The following is a 21,253-nucleotide window of genomic DNA, read 5'->3' as shown; positions in this document are numbered from 1 at the left end:
CCAGTGACATTTAACCCAGCAAAGTTGAAGGCCGCTGAAATTTAAAGCATGCTTTGTTACCTCTGCCACCATTGTCACTGTAAACTAAACATGTGCGTTGCAAGAATGCAATTGGTTGGGTTTAGCAATGTGTCAACTCTCTGACTTGAGAACTGATGTGAAGGCTGCCTAACAACTGTTTTTAGTGTTGCTGTCAGTTTAAAAAAGTGTTTGAAAAAGTTTGGGAGTGTGGAAACATATTTTTCAAGTGAAGAAAAATGTCTCCCACAAGATCAGGCATGCAATTTTTTTTCTCTGTCTGAATGGCTGAGAGATCATCACTCATTCATGATTGCTGAAAGTCTTTTTGAGAATCTTTCAAAAGATATTTTTTGGATAAATGAATGTGGTTTACTGTGGCTGGAGGATTGTGGTTTGCTTGGGAGGAAAATATATTTGGCAACAGTTAAGATTCCTTCTGTAAACTTTTTGCAATTTAATGCTTTTAGAGGGGAAACTGTCCTCAGTTAACATTAAAGGATTTTAGAACTCAAAAGAATGTAGACTATCCAAAGGGGACAGAAAAGTTGTTTAACATTACAACTGTTCACTATTTCCTGTGCATCCTTTTCCTTCTTTTTCTTCTTCTGCTCTTTCCTTCTTTATTTCTTGTCACCTGGGGACTCTCCTTTGTCACATCTGCCAATATATGAATGCATTTAACCTTCTTTAAACCTGTTTTTCCTTAATACACTTCTACTCACTTTCCACTGCTTTGTGGAAATTATCTGTCGGCCATTGTCTCCATGTGTGACAGCTAGTCTTCCTCATAATTTATCCTGTCTCCGTTCTCTCCTCCTGTCTCTTTAAGGTCTCACTCCGGGTTTGGTTCCACAGTCTTTAACCTTTTTCAGCTTGACATCCAGAGTAACTCCCATAATCACTTTTCGAAGGTTGAAAAACACATTGCCGGGGCAGTCAAATACTGCACTTTTGATCTTCACTGCACCTGCTGGAAGTTATCACCATCTCACCTTGACTTCAGGCTGAGCCAGGTTTACAGCAGTTCTTCTTTTTAGTTATCTACCGACCTGGTGAAACCATGTCTGTTGGGATGTTGATGCGTGTCGTGCCCTCGTCTTTCCAGTGGACAGACTCCAAATTGCTTTACTGCCCACCTGCCCATGCAAATCATTACCTTTGGTCCCAACTCAACATGCCTGAATTTGTGTGTGTGTGTGTGTGTGTGTGTGTGTGTGTGTGTGTGTGTGTGTGTGTGTGTGTGTATGTTGTGTGAGAGAGGATGTCTATTCAGTGATAATCCTATAACCGCTGTCTCAGCCAGTCTTGATGCTAGTGTCTTTATCACAATGATACTTTTTCTATATGTGTGTGTGAGTTTATGTTTTACACATTGCAAAATGAGAGCATTTTGACCATTTCTCAGTTTAAACTGAGCCTTTAAAGGGCTGTTTTAAATTACAGGTTCAACATTTTGGGAAATAATGAGTTATTTCAGAAGATACCACTCTCTCTCATTACTATCTGTGCAGTAATTATGAAGCTACATCCAGTAGCCAGTTAAATTAGCTTAGCACAAAGACTGGAAACAGAGGGAAACAGCTAGCTTGGCTCTGTCTATGGTAACAAAGTCTGCCTAACAGCACCTCCAAAGTCTATGAATAACATATTATATCTTGATTGTTTAATGCGTACAAAAATCAAAGTTTAACAGTGTTGAAGTCTTTTTTCTTGGCCAGAAGCAGCAACTCCCTTAGTGAGAGGATTGATATTCTCATCTAACTCTCCGCAAAAGAGAGTTACACATACATCTCTGAGTGTAACTCTCTTTGAGGATAAATACATATTTAGACTGAAGATATTTGGGATAAGAACTTTAGTATTAAAGATAGAAAGAAGTTGGTTAAGGCGAGGTATTTAGAAATGCACCAGTCAAAACATGGTGCCAATACAGATTAAATGACATGTTCAATCCACATTAAATACACTTTCTCTATCGTTGCTGATAGAAAATGATGTGGTTCAACTATTTGTCACATTCAGTCAGTCCTGGCAGGCCGCTGTTTCAGTTTTAGGTGCCACAGCAATCCCTGGCCTCATTACCAATGAGTTCCACGCAGTAATGTATGCAGGTTTGATACTTGGGCAAAAACAGAGCACTGATATCAGATTTTTTGTTCTCAGTATTGGCAAATATCTTGAGTTTAAATATCAGAAACAATATTGAGAGAGAGATAAAGTTGGATCAGTGCATCCCTATAGAGTTTAGTACCCTTTAGTATCTGTGTGAGATACAGCAGGCTGCCAGAAAGCCTTTAGGAAGTCAGGTGATGTAGTATACAGAGCGAAAAAGTTACAAAGCACTACTTTTGTGATTTATGTTTGGGACTATAATGTACTTATTTTCCCCACGAACCCAAACTTAACCAAGTAGTTTTTTTGCCTAAACCTAACCAAACTGTGACTGTGTTTCACATCATTAGCAACATGTTAAAAAGCCATCTGTATAACAAGCTGAGGGGCATGTTAAAGCAGCATTGACCTGTGATGAGAACGTGTTGGACATACCATCACTTCAGTGTCCCCTAGGTCAAACAGAGTCATCAATGAACCTCAAAGAAGCTACGATGCATACCTGCATCAACACAAGAGAGGTTATTATAAGACCTCTGGTTTGTGTCAGATTGGTAAGGAAACACCAAATCCCTTCAGAAATACTTAAGGACATAAAATGTTTGACATAACAAAAGAAGGTGTTTTTGTGTGTGTGGGTTTTTACTAGTATCTGGGAAATCTGGGTTTGATGTGCCCATATGAAACTAGAGGTTTGAATCTGACAAATATTTATTGTTATTGAGGCAGCAGCACAAACTTCTCCTCGAGTTGCCTCTTGCAGAGGAAAGAATAACTATTAATAATGACTCAACAACTGCCAGATATGAAAAGACGGTCAGTGTGAAATGTTTTTATTTGCTGCTTTCCCAGTTTTTCTGTTCATGATGACAAGGACAGTTACTGTAATACATTATGTGGAGCTGAAAAATGACTGTAAAAGAAAGCTGTGAAAGTAAATGGTTTAAATGCTCTCAGTAGAGGTGCTTCCTCTCTCTGATTTTTATGCTGTTTCACTGTGTATTCTGCAACCCATCAGATTCTGTGACCCGAATTAGAGATTGCCACTACAAACATCTTTACAAAGGTCACAAACTGTATTTTGATAGCTGTTCCCAAAATGGGTGAATCAGCAACTTTGCCATAAAACAAACAGACTTTATTCCTTAAAAAGGGGATCTAAAAGGTTGTTTGCTAATGTTTACTCCTGCTGGTGGCTTTCACTTACGAATCTGTTGTAATTAAGGGTAGCAGACTGCTGCTCACTGATTGGGATCATATTTGTAGGCAGTGTTTCCATAGTGGATCCTCTAGGACAAAAGACAATAGAGGCGGCCATTGTCCACAGTCTTTCTATTTTCAGTGACAATTTTTTAATCACTCTGAAGGTTTTCTCTGAGGAGACATTTGTGGGATGCAGAGAATTGCTTTCATGAGGACTGCCAGCTGGCTGAACCTCTCGTCTTTCTCTAAAATGCCCCAGAATTGGTCCACTCTCTCTTGCACTGGTATCTCCTTCCTGTCATAGATCTGGAAGCTGCTTCTCTTAGCCTGTCTGCAGCAAGCCTCAGCTCAGGAAACATCCTCTCTGGCCTTGTCACTATAAGCACATTTTAACAATTTTTAAAATATTACTCTGCAGCTGGAGAGCTGCAGAGTTGAAGGCTATGACATAAATGCATGATAAAATCAGAGGGATGAATCTGCATTTCGACACGCAACTGTATATGTATGACAGTATTCCGTTTTTGTCTCCTAATAAAAAAACATCTCTCAGTGTCACACTTGTCATAGGGGCACAAGCAGTATCATATAAATGAGGGTGACCAAAATACTAGTAACACCTCTACTTATAATGCTGCAATACAACAATACACCCTCCCATTCCAAGCGCGTAGGAGAAACTACGGTCGCAAAAAACACAAAAGGCAACTTCTAGAGCCAGTGTTTGATTTGTCCATTCAGGGCTACTGTAGAAACCCGGCGGTTCAAAACATGGTGGCCACCACAGAATGAGACCTACTCCCTCTGTAAATAAAAATAGCTCATTCTAAGGTGACAAAAACACAGCTTCTTATTTTCAGGTGATTATACACCTGACAGCGTTGCACAGCATTATCTTAATAGCTTTCTCCTCAGTTAAACCTTTTTCCAATGGACTTCGGTCTAACATTACTCTGTGGTCCTTTTAGTGCTCCACATTTTCTTTTAACAGGAGATTATTTCTACCTTCGGGGTGCCTCTGCTCCCAACAAATAAAGAACCTTCACAGCTAACTCTCCAGTGTGCACTTATCTGATGCACTGGAGTGGAGTCACATCTTTTCACTTGATCTAAACTTTGTAGTGACACCCCTAGTTACAGGTTTCATGAACACAAAGAGATTTCTCCACATCAGTCAGCACGTGGTGTGTAAGCTGTACTGAGTCCGCTTCCTAGTACCTTTGTCCAAATTATGGTGTAATAAGGATATACTGTATGAAAATGCTGCTCTTCGCTGTCAAATGCACCCAGTTAGAGAGCAGTATGACTGTATTTCAGGCTTTGGCTTAGTTTCCTTTTCTTGTCTTCAATCAATAGCTTGACATTTAGGATGTAAGCTTATTTGCTTTCTTGCTGAGAGTTAGATGAGAAGATTGACACCGCTGCCATGTCCGTACAGTAAATATGAAGCTACAGGCCAGCAGCTAGTTAACTTAGCCTTGCATTAAGACTGCAAACAGAGGGGGGGGGATTGCTAGCCTGAAGGAATGAATATAAATATTTCAGATCCAAGACAGAGAATTAAAACAGTGGAGGGCCAGATTCAAATACTAGATGCATAAACTAAAGGAGAAAATAGTACATTCAGAGAAAGTTACATTAAACCCTACAACCTACATTTCAATCCTAATCAGATTATTTGAAATAAAGATAAATTCTTAAGAGGTTTTGTATTTTGTGATTTACTTCAGTCTGGGATCCAAGAGTGTCATAGATGGTCAGACCCCAACATTATACAGACGCCTGCTGTGTTGGTGTCTTGTCTCTTAAGCATGACTGTGATAGTTTACAGTGCTTCATTTTAAGAAAACACAGACAAAAAGGTTTCATATTATACCTTCCAAACACACGCAATCGTGTTTGGCTGAAATTCCCACAATAAGAGCTGCATATTAATCTTCTGTGGGATGTGTTCTGAGCTGGTGCCATCAAGTGGAAAATGGGAGTAATGCAAAATCTGAGGAATCTGCTAGTGAGGAATTTAAAGCTTCAAGGCATGTTCTAATTTTAGGAAGGTATATCAAAGTCTGAAACAAAACAGGCTTTACTATGCCAACATGGATGAAATTGTCTCGATCTGACATCGAGGTGTTCCCTTTTAAAATGTGCATACAGTATTTGGTAAGAATGTGGCCCCAAGTGTAGAAAGACATTTCATGAGATCAATATAAAATAGGTAACAACAAGCCAATGTGTCCATTAATAGCCATTCACCCCTCAACTATTAGGTAATTAGTGTTAGCCTCTCTTTCTTCCTGCTCTTTCTCTCTTTCTTAACCTCCTTTTCTTTCACCACTCTCTCTCTCTCTCTGTCTTCCCCCATCTCTACCTTACAGGTCCACAGGCACCAGATAAGGTCCCTGTAGACTCAGACACCACAGCTCTGCGACTACACACTTGTCCTAATGAGGGACAAAATGGGTGTGCAGTCCCGATTCAACTGTACCACTGGCTCTATAGAGGATACGACCTTAGATCGATGTAGTGTGTGTGTGTGTGTGTGTGTGTGTGTGTGTGTGTGTGTGTGGGTGTGTGATAGATAGATAGATAGATAGATAGAAGATAGATAGATAGATAGATACACAAGGCAATTTCCTGTACAGGGACTGCATGGCTTTTGGTGTGTATCTGTGTGTGCATGCATATGTGTGTATCAATGCAGTTTGTGGAGAACTGTAAGGAATTGTTTGACATTTCGAGGAATAACCTTATTCACTTTCCCAGAGTTAGATGAGAAGATCTATACCGCTCTCATGGTTGTCCATTCCATATTAAGTTACCGCCGGCAGCCAGTTAGCTTAACTTATCGTTATATCTTGTTTGTTTAATCTATACAAAAACTGAAGCACAAGAACAACGTGTTGCAATGTTATGAGGGTAATGTACGAGACTATTTCTTGGCCAGGAGAAGTGAATTCCTGAAGTCTTTGCTGTTTTTCTGGCAACCTTGTGGTGTCGATAGTCAGGCATATAAGCACCTGTAACACCACAACGTCATTTTTATTTCTTGGTTTTTGTACAAATTAAACGAGGGCAATATAACATGTTTATTTCAGAGCTAGAATCGCTGGTAGGTGGATTTCATCACCTTTAGACAGAGCCAGACTAGCTGTTTCCAGTCTTTATGCTAAGCTTAATATTGACCTGTCACATGAATAGTATCAATCTTCTCAGCATAAAGGCACTATTCCTTTAACTGATGTTATAATGATTAGTCGAGGTCACAAGTTGAAAATGGTACAGGCGCACAGGCACAGATAAGTTGTTAGCTGCACAAACACACTCACACATGTAGGCAGATACACATGAACTCATCTGCACACACACGTTGTCCAGATGGGACAGCCCAAGGGCGTTCCAGGAAACGGCTGCAAATGGTGACTGATGCAGCAGAAGGTCTCGAGGACAGTTCACATGTCTATATATTTATGCATCTATGTATTTATGCAAGGGCATGGCAGTTATCCTGGCCTTGGCTTGACGTAGACAAGGAGTATACGGCAGCTGTTGACCCATGTGATTCCAAAATGGTGACCTGGCCAGCTGGTTGGACCTGTCCCCAGCTGGTTGCCTGTGGAGGGAGATGACAAGTTGGAGAGGGGAAATAAAGGAAGGAGATAGAGGTGGTCTGAAGGAACAGATCAACATCAGCGGGAACAAAAAAAGCAAAGATGTCACATCCTTGTTATCTTGCTTTCCCCTGCATTTTAGTGTAAAACACTGACAGTGTTCTTAACTGTAAGCCTTAATCTAACACCAGAAAGTAATCTTTTTTCTGCTTAAAATGAAAACAGCACAGAAGCAACTCAGAAATGGATTATCTGACTGTTACTGTGTTTGCATGCATCTGATCATGCGACAAAACAATTAAAACGTGACAGACAGTGACAAAGTGTGGAAACTCTTGTTGTTTATGTGCATTTACTTTTTAAAAAAAAAGTTATCTCAAAGATCTCAATGGTGCTCTTTGTAATAGCTGCAGAGTCTAAGCCCATTACAACAAGAAAGCAAAATGGATGATGGAAAATGATAGAGGTTAAGGAACAAGGTCAAGAGAGGAGGAGGAGGAGGAGGAGGAGGAGGCAAGCAGAGAAATGAGAGGAGGCCTGGAAAGCGGAGGAGGTGCAGCCAAGCAAAAACTCCCAAGGTAATTAAGGATTTTGAAAAAGAACAAATCAGGAAGGAGGGATGAAAAGGAATAAAATAGTGGGGAAACAGGTGAGAATGAAGAGAAAAGAGAGGGCACGCATGTTTGGAGGTGGGAAACTGCAAAAGAGGTAGAGTGAGGAAAAAGATACAAGGAATGAACAACATGACAGATGAGCTGAGGTAGAAGAGGATAAAGATGGAGGGAGATGGATGACGGAGATTTAAAGGGTGCAAAGAAGGATATCCTTTTTTTTTTGTACATGCTAAAAGAGGCTGCTGCGAAAAATTGACAGTTATTCAAACTGACACCTACAGCAGAGATGAAACCATGTCTGAGCAAGCATGACTGGACAAGAATAATCATCACACTTAACTGATGCAGCTTACAACGTTTAGCCAGACTCCTATCAGACCAAAACAACACAAGAAAGTATTTGTGATTGCGAGCAATACATATTTCAACAGATTATTATAGCATCAGCTACGTTTATTCTATTGCCTCGGCCTAGAGTGCACAGAACATCTGGTTCAATAGTGAATATTTTATTCTGGTTTAGCTGCTTAAGATAGTTTAACTAGCTTGTTGCTGGTTCGACTGAGCATCAAAAGAGATTTGAGAATCAAGGCTGTGTCATTTAGGAGCTTTTGCAGTGCATAGTGTTTTTCAAGCATGCAGATTTTTAAATGAGATTAGGGGGATGTCTTCCTGCAAAACACCAGATGCAGGAAACGTGTGACAAATTGTAGATTTTCAGTTTCCCAAAACTAAGAACCTGACACTCTGCTATACTGTGCAGTGCAAACATTAATTATTTCTTGCTCAAAGTGGCAGGCTAACCTTCAAAAATGGTACACGGATCCCTTAATTATGCATATCAGTGCTAAATGAAACATTAAGCCATGGGGATGTAGTTCTCCCGGCAAAACCTTCAGGAGAGCTCACAAAAATGCTGATTTTAAACACTTACCTGTTAAAAGCGTCCCTCTTTTCTCTGTCTCTCACCTTTCTCACACCCACACTCATAGACATCAACACACACGTCACACACATACTTTGAGGACACTGTTATGTAGCATATCGAGAAACACAAACCAGGATCCCTTGATGGAACTGGAGTTGCTGTTTAATCAACTACTGCATGCAATTTCACAATCCATTAAGTTTTTGTGGTAACTCCTGGACCACTGACTCAGTATTTCTTTTATGTCACTGAAGCTGTTTACTATTTTTCTCATTCACTTTATAAGACGACTAAAAATTAATTATTTTTAGCCATAGTGCTTTGACTCTGTGGACATTTACCGAAAGGACAGGCACAACATTTTGTATCCATATTCGTGGTTCCCACTACAATGGCTGGTGATACTCAACAGCCAATCTAGAGCCAGTGTCCCCCTAAACTAAAATGACTCATTCCAATTTAACGACAACACAACCATCTTACTTTCAGATGATTATACACTAGTGAAAACTTACCTATGAATATTATATTCCATTTCTGCTAATATATCCTCCAAAATGTTACACACTGGACCTTTAAAGGAGCTGTATGTAAGAATTGGCCACCTGTCGAATTCATACTCCAAACAATTTGGGGGCAGCATATCAGCAGAAAGTTGGGGTGTCCACGCTTATTGTAAATGAATGCAATTAATGCAACAATTACCTACCTGTATAAGCTATCTAAATAGCATTAACAGCTGTTTACTTACCAGTCTGGAAGCAACGTTGCAAGTCCAGCATTAAAATACATTTACTCATCTATAGCTGTTTCAGGCGGTGGAAAACAACACTTATTATTCATTATTTATTATATAAACTCTTGTTGTGCCTCTATTTCCATCACTTCCTTCTTTGCAGCGGGAAATCATTTTTTTGTCTTCAAGGCAGCATTACTTCTTCCTCCTCTCATGTTGGACTGAGGGCAGACTGGACGCTACATTGACTTGTTACGAGACAGGACGGGCCGGGGCTAGCTGGTTAGCATGCTAACTATCTCTGCAACACAATACATTGACATCTTTGACATAATGTCAAAAATGAAAACTTACTTAATTTTAACTGTTTACTCTATCTGTTCATAATTTTAGTTATTTTGTGAATGTTTTAAACTCAAATTCTTACGGCTCCTTTAACGTTTTATCAGTTCCTCATTTGGTCTAAATTTAATTGTCCAATATTTTTAGTTCATGACAAAATAACTGCAATGCAAACAACATTCATGTCAGCTTCAACTGTCCTTTGTGTTTTGTGCTAATTAGCCTGATAACACGCCAAACTAAGATGTTTAAGATGTTGATGGTGAACATTACCTGCTAAACATCATCTTGGAATTTTAATTTCAAGCATTTTTAACAAATAAGCTCTGATAAAGCAGCTGCTCTCCCTGCCCAGCACCAAACAGCAGACAGCAACTAGCTGGAGCTGGAACATTTTGCAGGTTCAGAGCCATATTTCCCTCGGGAGTTGGTGGCAACCACTGTCAGTGTTGGCAATGGTGGAGTTAAAAGGAGAGTGAATGCTAATGCTAAAGATGATATATGTCAATATTGTGTTTATTATTGTGCCTTGCAAACAAGCACAATACTACTCTTCCCGTGCTTATTATTCTTCCGTACATTTTTCGCGCTTCTTCTCCCGCAGCTTTGTCGCACATACACAAAAAGGTATCAAAACGTGCGGCCGATGAGGACATTAGTGCTATGACTTTCTAAGAATTTCGCCAAACGGTTTGCCGGAAATCGCCAAAAACCGGTCCAAAAATGAATGGGTGTGATGCGAGAACCTCCAACTGAAAAAAACGCCAGAGTGCGGACATCATCGCTAGAGTGTGGGGAGAGAGAAAAATTTGTCAAAAAATAAATTTGAAACTGCTGTCATGGCCACAAATTTCACTCTACCGAAATAATTTATAGATAGAAACGTAGGTAAATTCGTTGGGGTCGCGTGATACTACTGCTGAAGCTGTCAGACAAATAGTTTTGACGGAAACGCACTGATGCCCAGCAACGCCCTCTCACGGCCCCATCTACTCCCATGTTAATTTTAGAGGAGGAATCTGAAAGACGCTCGTTGAACCTCTTCTCTCTCAATCTCCCCAGGTCACATTTTTTAACTTTAGCCACTGAAACTCGGCAGTGCTATAGTCAATAAGATGACGACGCCCACGGTCTTTTCGGTTTTCATTTCGGTCGTTCCTGGCCATGGGTTCGAGGGGATTCATTTTAAATGTTTCTGTCTCTCTGAGGAGTTAGAGACAGAGAGAGAGCGTGCGCAGCTGCTGTGGGCTCCCCTCATTGCCATGACAACCAAAGCCTGCTCACACACACACACACACACACACACACACAGCTAGTTACAGAGGTTGACAAGACTTTAATAAGCTAGCTGGCTAGCTAAAGATAATTAGAAGGTGGCTAACAAGCAAACAATTTAAAGCTGAATGATTTTAATATTAACACAAAATAAGTTCAATACACCTTAAATATTTTACCCTACTATGAGCTGTTCCTTAATTTACATTAGCACTCCTTCAGGAGCATAATACAATTAAACACATTAACCAAAGCTAGCACTTAGCTTGCGATTAGCGCTTAGCTAGCGATTAGCTCATAGCTAGCGATTAGCGGTTAGCTAGCGATTAGCACGTAGCTAAGCGCTACCTATGGTTTATTTGTTTATGTGTGCTAGCTCTAGCTAGCTAGCTAAAGAGAATGACATGATATTAATATGCTAGCGCTAGCTAAGGAGGATGACAGGTTATCAATATGCTATAGGGAGGATTACATGGCATTAATATTCTAGCGCTAGCTGGCTAGCTAAAGATAATTAGAAGGTGGCTAACAAGCAAACAATTTAAAGCTGAATAATTTAATATTAACACAAAATAAGTTCAATACACCTTAAATATTTTACCCTACTATGAGCTGTTCTTTAATTTACATTAGCTCTCCTTCAGGAGAATAATACAATTAAACACATTAACCAAAGCTAGCGGTTAGCTAGCAATTAGCGGTTAGCACTTAGCTAGCGATTAGCGCAGAGCTAGCGATGAGCGGTTAGCTAGAGATTAGCGCACAGCTAGCGATTAGCGGTTAGCACGTAGACATGGTATTAACATATGGGCCAGAGCAAGGCACAATCAAAATTGCTTTAGGAATTTTCTAGTTATTACTATTGTTCCACTGCCCCTAATGTCCAAAACATCAATTACTGCTGGTTTAAGTTACATTGCATCCAATTGCTGAAATAATAAATAAATAAACCTGATTTCTATAGTGCAATATTTATATGTAATATTTAAAAGAACCTCAAACTAAAAAAATTTATATCTGCACATTTTACGTATATTGAGTTTTTTTGTTTTGAATTTGATAATGCATGCCATATATAATGCCATCAGTCTCCTTTATTCATTTTATTTTAGCAGTCAGATTAAATGTAGTTGTCTTTTGAGAAACAAAATACGTAGCTGAACTATAAGGTAATAGGCTTCTAAAATTAAAACTGTATTACATCAGTAGTAACAGTAAAATGAGCTTCGTGCCGGAGCTAAAATGGAGCCTATAGGAGGAAAGCCAAGTCACCCCTATGTGTCATGGACGGATTTGTCACCACAGCAGGGGTTTGGTGTGACTCACTGGGTTTTGTCACAGAGGTACTGCCATGCTAACAACTTTGGCCAGCCTGACAGTACCCTTGTAGTTGTAGAGAAGGTTAACGTTTGTCAAACGTCACATGGACACTCATAATTGTGCCACTAACTGAGCTGATTCAGCTACTCAGCCGCAGGGAGCAAGGACAGGCTAGGTCTGTCTGCATTTATTATCCACTCTCTCTTAGGAGGGGTGCTGATCTAAAGGCCATGGACCAAGTCTGCTTCACATCTGTCAGCACAACAGTTTTGCTGCACAATGAGATATCCTCCATCTGGTAAAGTGCTACCTTTTTTGACATCATGATTGATACCACAGAGTTTAGCTGACAAGATGATTGCACGGTATGTTCGGACGAGAGCTGGTATATTCTTGTGATCAATGTTAAATTACTGAGCAGTGATGATCTGTGCTGCTTTCTATTTGTACACATTAGAAGCCGTTGGTTTTAAAGTCACATTCAGCTCATGGATTTGTTTTTGGTCAATATCAAAACTGAAAGTATTACTTTCCATTTTTTACAGTGGGTTTCCTTTTCTTATTAACCTTTTGCTTTTCCCAGAGAGGACCCAGTTTTGCTGAACATTCACTTCCTTCAAAATACTCACACTCACAGTTGAGGGTTGCTCAGTCAGCACATCAGTCATTTATTGCTGGTTCGTGGTCATAAGGAGAAATTAGTATCTTAAACACCTTGCTCATTAGGGTTTTGATAGCAATTTTGGAATATAGGGATACATATATTCCAAATCTGGCTATACAGACTGAATATCTGGTTAAAAATGTCATGTTTAGTCCTCAGTTCTGAAAATGCACCCGTCTAAACAGGCTCGATCTCTCTCACGAAGCTGCATCTCTAGTTAGAGACGGAGCAACACTGCCTCTTTGTGGCTGCTCAAAGCACTGCAGTAAGCACGCACAGGAGTAATAGAACAGATGAGATGCTCATTTCAAGTTGGCCAGGCACAATATCACCTCTTTGAGATACCTGGGCATTGAAAAAGTTGATATACCACCTAGATGTGGTGATCACAAGAAGAAACTCTTGCAGTGGGAGATTTATTGGCCTTACTCCATCAACACCTGTCTCCTCACAGTTTAAATCAGCCCTTCTTGTAGGCATGTCCTGTTATTATTATCATCCCCTGTCAGGGCATTGCTGCGGGACAAAAATCTCTTACAATATTGTCACAAAACAAAGGTTAGTTCATAGAAAGATGTTGATACTTTCTCTAGCCAGTGCTGTCTCCCTAAGTCACTATCAGTCCTGACCTTTCAGGCCGTTGCAAATGAGCAATCTTGTCAAGTACTCCCATACAGGCCCAGCTCGTTCTTTTCTGCAGCATTCTCACGGGACAAACAGCTTCTCTCAGAGACAACTTAGTTCCTAGTGTTTCTTACTTTATGACCTATACTTTTCTTGCAATGTTAAACTCCAAACAGATCTTCAATTGTCATATACTTCATGATCCTTTCTGTTACATTTATGGTAAGCACTATATAGTTCACTCGAGTGGAGGTTACATTTACAAGATTCGGAATAATCTTAATAGGAAATAAACATGATTATATATACATATCAAACATTATATGAATTAAACATGATACAAATACATACACAATATAAATATTCAAACATGATTATTTGTGTGATATGAATCATTTCCCTCCCATCCCCTAGGATCTATATGAACCTATGGCATGAAATCTATATATATATATATGATATTCCACTTTCACTTTACTATTATATGAACAGTTTCTGATACTTATGAATATTTAACACACTATATCTTTTTTGATGACTCCTAGTATCTCATTAACCTATAGCACCCATCTTACTTAAATGAGTGTTGTGACATTTTGATTGTATCTTTTGTGACCAATCGATTGGAAGTGTTTGCAAGACAATGCTTGTGAATCATATCAACAACATTTTTACCCATATGAATGTGATTATATGATTATGTCATTGGTCATTTTGCTATATGCAGTAAATGTCTCCTTTCCTCCCATTTGGTATTTCTCTGAGGACCACCTGTAGTCGGTTCAAAGCAAATAAGTTTAAAGGAAAATGTGATTCCAGTGTGAGAATACTTTTTGTATTATAACTTTATTGATTTTTCATCCCACTGAGGTTTTGTGGATGTGAACTTAAATTCCATTCCATTCCATTTTTTTACAGTTAAATGGACTGTACTTGTGTAGCGCCTTTCTAGTCTACCGACCACTCAAAAGCGCCGAACACTACATGCCATATACTGTCAATGATCCAAACCCATTCACACAGTGATGGAAAAGGCCATCATAAACAAAAACTAATATCCATTCATTCACATTCATCCACCGACGCACAGTACTGGGAGGAATTTGGGGTTCAGTATCTTGCTCAAGGACACTTCGACATGCAGCAGGATGAGCCAGGGATCGAACCACCAACCTTCTGATTAGTGAAAGATTTGCCGACATTTGCATGATTTTGAAGCGATTGTAGTCCTTAAAATTGAATTCCATAAATGTGTGTATTTGTGCGAATAACATTATTATGTATTTCTATCATATGTACAATCAGTGAAAAACAAAACAATGCAAAAACTTTAAATAGCCAGAAGCTATTTAAAAGGGTCAAAAATCAGACCAGAGATTCTCACCTTTGCAGTCAATGGCTTTATATGTAGGTAGAATTACAAAAAAAACAATTCCACAAACATAAATATGCATAAACATATCTACTATAGTTAGATTACTTAAACAGAAAATAATATAATATCCAGAACTATCTGTTGTAATTTCACATTACAGGTAGCAGCCAGCAACAACATATCAGAGCAACAAAGGGTGACTTGTGCAGTAATACATTTCAGTGGTCTGGTTAGCATGTCAGTTAGTTGGTTAGCAGAAGGCAAAATGACAGAACCCAGATTCACCTGAGCTTTCTAGCCTCTTAAAGGGGAATTAACCTAAGAGTAGCCAAATACAAATATAATACAAATGTCAGGTTAAACTTTTTGAAAAACATCGTTTTTAAATTCTCGCACATCCTATATTTGTGTGCAGGCGCACTAGAGAAATGATTAAGCCTCGAGCGTCGAGTGATGGCGACTGCTTGGAAGGTAAAATATGTGTAAGGTTTATTTATTGCAGGAGAACACAAGGAAAGTTAATGCTGGTTGAATCACTCTTTAAGATTTCTTGTTTTTCTGTGCTTCTTTCATCCATCACTCCGCTCAGGCTTGTGAGGCTCAATATGGTTCATTTGTGTTTAACACGTCTTAATTAGATAACCCCTAAAACATGTCTATGCATTATCTTAAAATTAGACAGCTACGTGTTCTTTCTGATGGCAGAGTGCATTGTGTAATACACTGAGATTGTAGGCTGTGGGTATTACTGGATCCAGATGTTTAATCTGGAATATTTTCAATTGTTTACATTTCCTACAGTTCCCTGCACAGTTTAATGGATGATTATTAGTGAGTTGACTGTTCCTTACTATCTCTAACCCCATTTAATAGATTTCTGGACCTTCATGCAGTAAACTAACTACCAGATTTTTAATGCGGACGGCACAGGAAGTTACCATCTGTGCTATACGATAACCATGCCAACTCCCAACAGTGTGACTGTAGCCAAGCAGAGGGAAATGAAGGCACAGAGGTGTATTGTATATCAACACTCTCTGGTGGCTGTTAAAGGACTCAAGCAGGTTGTTAATAAGTTGACAGTACAGCATATGGTCAACTCTACATTTAAAAAAAAGAAATCTGTGTTTAGAATTACCCACATGGAAACTAAAACATGTCTACTTCAAAAACTGTATAACAAAATGTATCTATGATCAGCATCTCCCTGTGGAGATGGTAACACAGGCCAAGAGGCACAACTTGCGTCATATAACAGGGCTGTGGTGCAGTTCACGTTTATATCAGAGAATAGAATTAATACCAAAAACCCTACATTGTTAGTTATTCTGTTCAAGAATATCATTTTAAAAAGGACCAGAATTGTCTTGGAAATGATTTTACAGAACTTTTGAATTTTGTTTTCTTGCCCTGTATGACATACACTTTTGTAATCAGCTCTACCGTTAACAAATGTCAACAGCCAGGGTTTTACTTTCATGAACATAACAATAGCTAAATTTACAATGAACTAATCCCAGTCCTGCTATAGCGACATATACTAAACAAGTTTCTGATAACCTGCTGTGCGTCATATCACAAAAGATGTGATAAATGGAATGATAATGTAAGGTTTAGTAAGTAGGCGACCACAGAGGAGTTCAACCGAATCAATAAACACTAAACTAGTACAGGCATAAAAGGATTACTGATGGAAAGTTAACTACAAGCCTCCAAATAGCAAAAAAAAAAAAAAAAAAAATTCATAAAAGTGCAAAAATTTAAATATGATTGACATTAAAAGACTCTCCAAGATTCGACCATCTCATTTTCCATCTACCTGCATCCATTGAATTGAATATATTAAACATATCTATGCAAAAGTGTACACTGGATTAAATTCATTGTAGTCAGCAGCAGATGATAATCTCCTACTACTGGTATGTCTGTAATAATGTCAGTGGTAGAAAGAGAACTACATTTCTTATTAAATGACTAAACTGAAGAACTAAAATATTTATTAAATAATCATTGTAGTACCAAAATGGAAAAAAGACTACATGTTCCAACTTAAATAAAAGTAAAGGAGCATTTTGTACCTGAGCACAAAAAGTTAAAGTACTAAATAAGCTGGATGCACTAATGTGCAAGAGGTATTTTAATGTTGTATGTGGTTTAATTACAGCTATCGGATAAATATAGCGGAGTAAAAAGTGCAATATCTCTATGTTATGGAGTAAAAATATAAATTAAGCTAGGCTAAATTAAGTTGCAGTGCCCCAAATTTAAATATATTCTGTTACATTACACTTCTGAAAGTTTAACTAGATTTCTGTCTTACTGTAGGTGTATTTCTAAGAAGGCAACATTCATAAAAGTCAGTCATAAAACTAATATCTGATATCTGGCTTTGCTGGTAAACCCAAAAATTTCATCTGTTTTATATAAGTACTTAATGCTTTATCTGTACATTGAATTAGATGACCCCAAACTAGCTGCGAGTTCCTCCAACCAACTGAACCAACAAGATTTTAAGAGAAAATTATATTTAAGTTATGAATTTTCCGGATTAACTGGTCAGCAATCAGTTATAGCTTACAAAATCCATCCACTTCAGTGCTAGTGTGTAACTTATTTACAGAAAGAAAGAAAGACGATTAGTTTGCGACTTCTCATTCACTGACTACAATGGAAGTGACCTTATGAACACTCTGTGACTCTGCTGCTCTCTCAGGTTAGACGCTTCTTCCCCTGTTGATGACGTTACCTCCTGGAGGAGCGATGTGGATCGAGTCCAGGATGGGCCGCAGTATCTGGCCGAACGGTCTGGAGAAGGAGGGAGGGGATTTGGTTTGATATTTTAATCATCAAACCAATCATAACACAAAGATTGCACATTGTTTCAGGCCTAAACCAAACATTCAAATGTCACAGCATATTAACAGACTGTATCTGATTTTTGTTTTCCAGTGGGGTTAACAGAGTGTTTGTACAAGCAGTCTTTCCACTTAAGATATGTGCTTGAGTTGCTTCTACTGAGTCAGTTCTATAGCTGTTCTTTCCACACCATGCCAAAAGAAAAATCTTAGAAAACCACCACATTTAAAGGTGATATCGACAAACCATACTCCACTCTGTCCACTACTACAATGCACTGATGCATCTATATAGAAATGTCTTCATTGTGCAGCGAACCTTTTAAGATTTGTGCACATATTCTAGCAAATACCATATAAATTATGTGCTTTGTCATTATTACAGCAGCAATTACTGCTGCCTGTTTTCTCTTAAATGCAGCAAAGTCACACTGAATTTGTGGTAGAACTTGTGATGAGTACAAAGAGATCAGTGTGTGCTATAGGACACAGACGTGGTCTTTGAAACAGACTTGACTGAAGTCATAGGCAGCTGACAGACTCAGTTTCACACTCACGTTGAGAGCACTTCAGAGGGAAGGTCGGTGATGTAAGAGGGGATGGACCTGCCCGTCAGGAACTGAGCCACCTCGTTGGTGAAAGTGTTGCAGTTGTGCTCAAACAGACGATACCGGTCACCTCTGAGAGAACAGAAGAGAGTGAGATAACAGCTTTCAGTAACAAGTATATAACCCTAACAATTGGATAGATTACTACTGATTTTAACATGTGTGTCTGCTTTGGGATGTTATATTCAATATATAAACAATGAAGGAAGGAGGAGCGGAGAAGAGATGTATAACATTTACTCAACCTGTATGTACTTTCTCCCAGGGAAGAGAGGTAATCCATAAAGATCTCCTCAGACACTTCAGTCTCTCCCAGCTCTACCACTGTGTCTGGAGGACCCAGCATCGTCCCACCCTGACAGACAAAATGTGCACATTATATGAGGGAGTAATCAAATCACTGATGTTTTATTGCCCCGATTGCTGTCTGTGAAGAGGTGAGAAGGAGTGAGAAGAGTGATGATGAACTGAACTTGATTCTCAAAGGTAGATTTGTATCATTTTTTATTTCAACACACCTGTGATCGTGCATATTTGCCGCACGGCTGGAATGGTATTTGACAGCAGAAACATGTTCAGCTATCTCCAACATCAAACAGCAGGTTTTATCAGTCCCTCGGGATTACAGCAAGGGTGTCTTTCTAGAGCTGCCGCTTTGCACAATCATGTAAAGACATGAATCTCCAAGAGGCTAATTAACCAGATTCAGACTTTTTTCATCATTACCATAAACAGTGACTGTGAAAGGCTGAGGCCGGCAATATTCTCTGTTTTGAGATATACTTTCCAAAACCAATCATTTGCATTTTTCCTACTAACAAGTATTGTCTGTGTAGCCAAAGCCTGATATATCTTATTCCTCTTGGCCGTAGCGCTCCATTAAAACACAACAACGAGCCACATTGTGGCACTGTGTAAAAAGTTCATTCCTTGTGCAGTTTATTTTGAGTCAACCCCACAGACACATGGTCCTGCTGCTATAAATACCCACTGACACACAAAATGTGTATTAATCCATGGCTAGAAAAAAAACACAGTTTACTCTTGTTTGAGTAACATTTGATAAAGACTACCGTGCCCAGCTGGTTAGGAAGTGATTTCGCTATTTTTAAGCTGTTTTAAAATGAAACTACTGGATATATGTGTGACACAGGCAGCAAAGGAAGTCATAAAAGTTGTTTTTGGTCTTTTGATGGGGTCTGTAGACAACAAGAAAAAAAAAAGAGTTATACCAGCCTCATCCTTTAAAAAGTACTCTGGGAAATGCAGAAAATCACAAACTGAAGTTGAGGTAATTTCGGCAGATTTAAAACATCATCACAACATAGCACCTGAGAGGATGTAAGAGCAGGTGGATGACTAATTCTGTGATTTGCTGAGAGGCCTTATAGTAATTAGCACCAACTCAAAGCAATGAACTTAGAAACCTGAGATTATGTTTTACACATTATGACATTTTAATAAGGCTTTTATAAACACAGAAGCCCACATTCATATATAGAGGTTTGGTTTAAGCAATACTGTGCAGAGCTGGGACACATAATCTCAGTCACAGGAATCAAACCAAGACCCGTTTGGGTTTTGGGTCTTTTTTCTCTCTCTGTGTTGTAACTCTTCTTTTTGCGGACATATCCTTCATGAGCCTGTTTGATGAGACAGCTAGGAGTCAGTCGTCTTGTTACAGACTTACCGGTGAACAGCTGGAGATCCCCTCCCCTCCGAAGAAGAACTCATCACCATATGCCACTATAGCCGTGTGCCTGAAAGAAAAACACAAAATTAACACAGGGGTAAATTCAGGTCAGAACAAATCAACATTACCCTGGTTTATTTAAAACTGTCACACAGTCCCTCACAGCCAAATAAGAAGCAACAAACCAGAACCCGATTATTACAGTAATGACAGTTTAATAAATACACTTAAATGGACAAATCCACTGTCCTACAACCCTCACCCAATTATGCTTCACTTTATGAGTTCTTATTTTTTTCTGAAATTATTTGAGGCAAAATTCAAAACAAAACAAATGAACAAACAACAAATAGAGGACAGAATTAGACATACAGCCAGTAGCTATTTTTAGCATTGTTCTGTGTTTTAGAGGGGGTATTTAATGTTATCTGCTCTGGGGCCAGAAATGGGTCACTGTCCTACACCTGCTGGATCCACACCATTATATACACTGTCAATGATCCACATATTACATGAAAAGCAATGTATTCATGACTCAGGATGTGATTTTAAGGTCCCAGAAAAACCAGCTGTCAAAATAGCAAAAAAGAAGATTCATACCATATACCGTCCAGTTGCTTTCCTGTAACAGAAAGGGGGAGAAAGTAGTGAGAGGAAGAAGGTAGCAGAAGATCTTCTGTGCAAGCAGCTCCTTGGAGCTGTAACTTACAAGTGAAGCAGTTTGATGTCAACCCCCAATAACGACCTTTGAACCATTCCTTAGGATGTGGGGACATAAATCAGTCACGCTTTACAGTTTATCAGCAAAATAAATGAATACAAAATAAGTAGGCCATGATGGCTTGATCATAAATCAGTACGGTGGACGGCGGCGACTGCATAAAGCGACTTTACGGTGTAAGCTAGAGAAGGCATCTCCACCCGGTATTTGTTATTATCACTTATTTGTCCCCAAGGCCAGGTTACATCGGATGTCTTCATCTGTACTTACCTAACATGATAGGACTGAGGCTGCGGGCCATCCCTCTCGATAGGTCATAAATATATAGTTGTACATTGTATCGCGTAGGATTCTTTTCCATAATGTAAACCACAAAATAGGCTTTTATTTCTCTGTTGAGTCGCTAAGCTAGGCACATTAATTGGCACAGCTGACTGGGCGGTTCAATGAATGATGTCATCACGTCTAAAAATACGAAAACACTTCCGCTTTCACTGCTTTCAAAATAAAATATTTTTGCCGAAACATGCATATAAAATATTGGAAGCTTTAGT

At 39.0% G+C, this 21,253-nt stretch overlaps 1 protein-coding gene across 1 annotated transcript; it reads right to left on the bottom strand.

The window, feature by feature from the left end:
* Nucleotides 1-14,832: 14,832 nt before the first annotated feature.
* Nucleotides 14,833-21,161, bottom strand: desi1a (desumoylating isopeptidase 1a). The gene is made up of 6 exons (XM_051387147.1): nt 20,970-21,161; nt 20,579-20,600; nt 19,976-20,045; nt 18,531-18,640; nt 18,235-18,357; nt 14,833-17,627 (listed from the first exon to the last, which is right to left on the bottom strand). Exons 1-6 carry the CDS (start codon nt 21,058-21,060, stop codon nt 17,537-17,539), a joined length of 507 nt encoding a protein of 168 aa, XP_051243107.1. The 5' UTR covers nt 21,061-21,161; the 3' UTR covers nt 14,833-17,536.
* Nucleotides 21,162-21,253: the final 92 nt, after the last annotated feature.

The sequence above is a fragment of the Dicentrarchus labrax genome, unplaced genomic scaffold (genome assembly GCF_905237075.1).
Source record: "Dicentrarchus labrax unplaced genomic scaffold, dlabrax2021, whole genome shotgun sequence".
NCBI lineage: Eukaryota > Metazoa > Chordata > Actinopteri > Moronidae > Dicentrarchus > Dicentrarchus labrax.
Note: the sequence above shows the minus strand (reverse complement) of the source record. Positions and strands in the feature narration are given on the sequence as shown.

Bases quoted from the DNA above. Each gene is read 5' to 3' on its own strand.
- desi1a (XM_051387147.1), bottom strand. From the start codon at position 21,060: ATGGAAAAGAATCCTACGCGATACAATGTACAACTATATATTTATGAC. The intron at 20,601-20,969 runs GTAAGTACAGAT...TTTCTGTTACAG, and splicing joins CCTCAGTCCTATCATGTTAG to GAAAGCAACTGGACGGTATA. The intron at 18,358-18,530 runs GTTGAGTAAATG...CTGTTCTCTCAG, and splicing joins CTGGGAGAAAGTACATACAG to AGGTGACCGGTATCGTCTGT.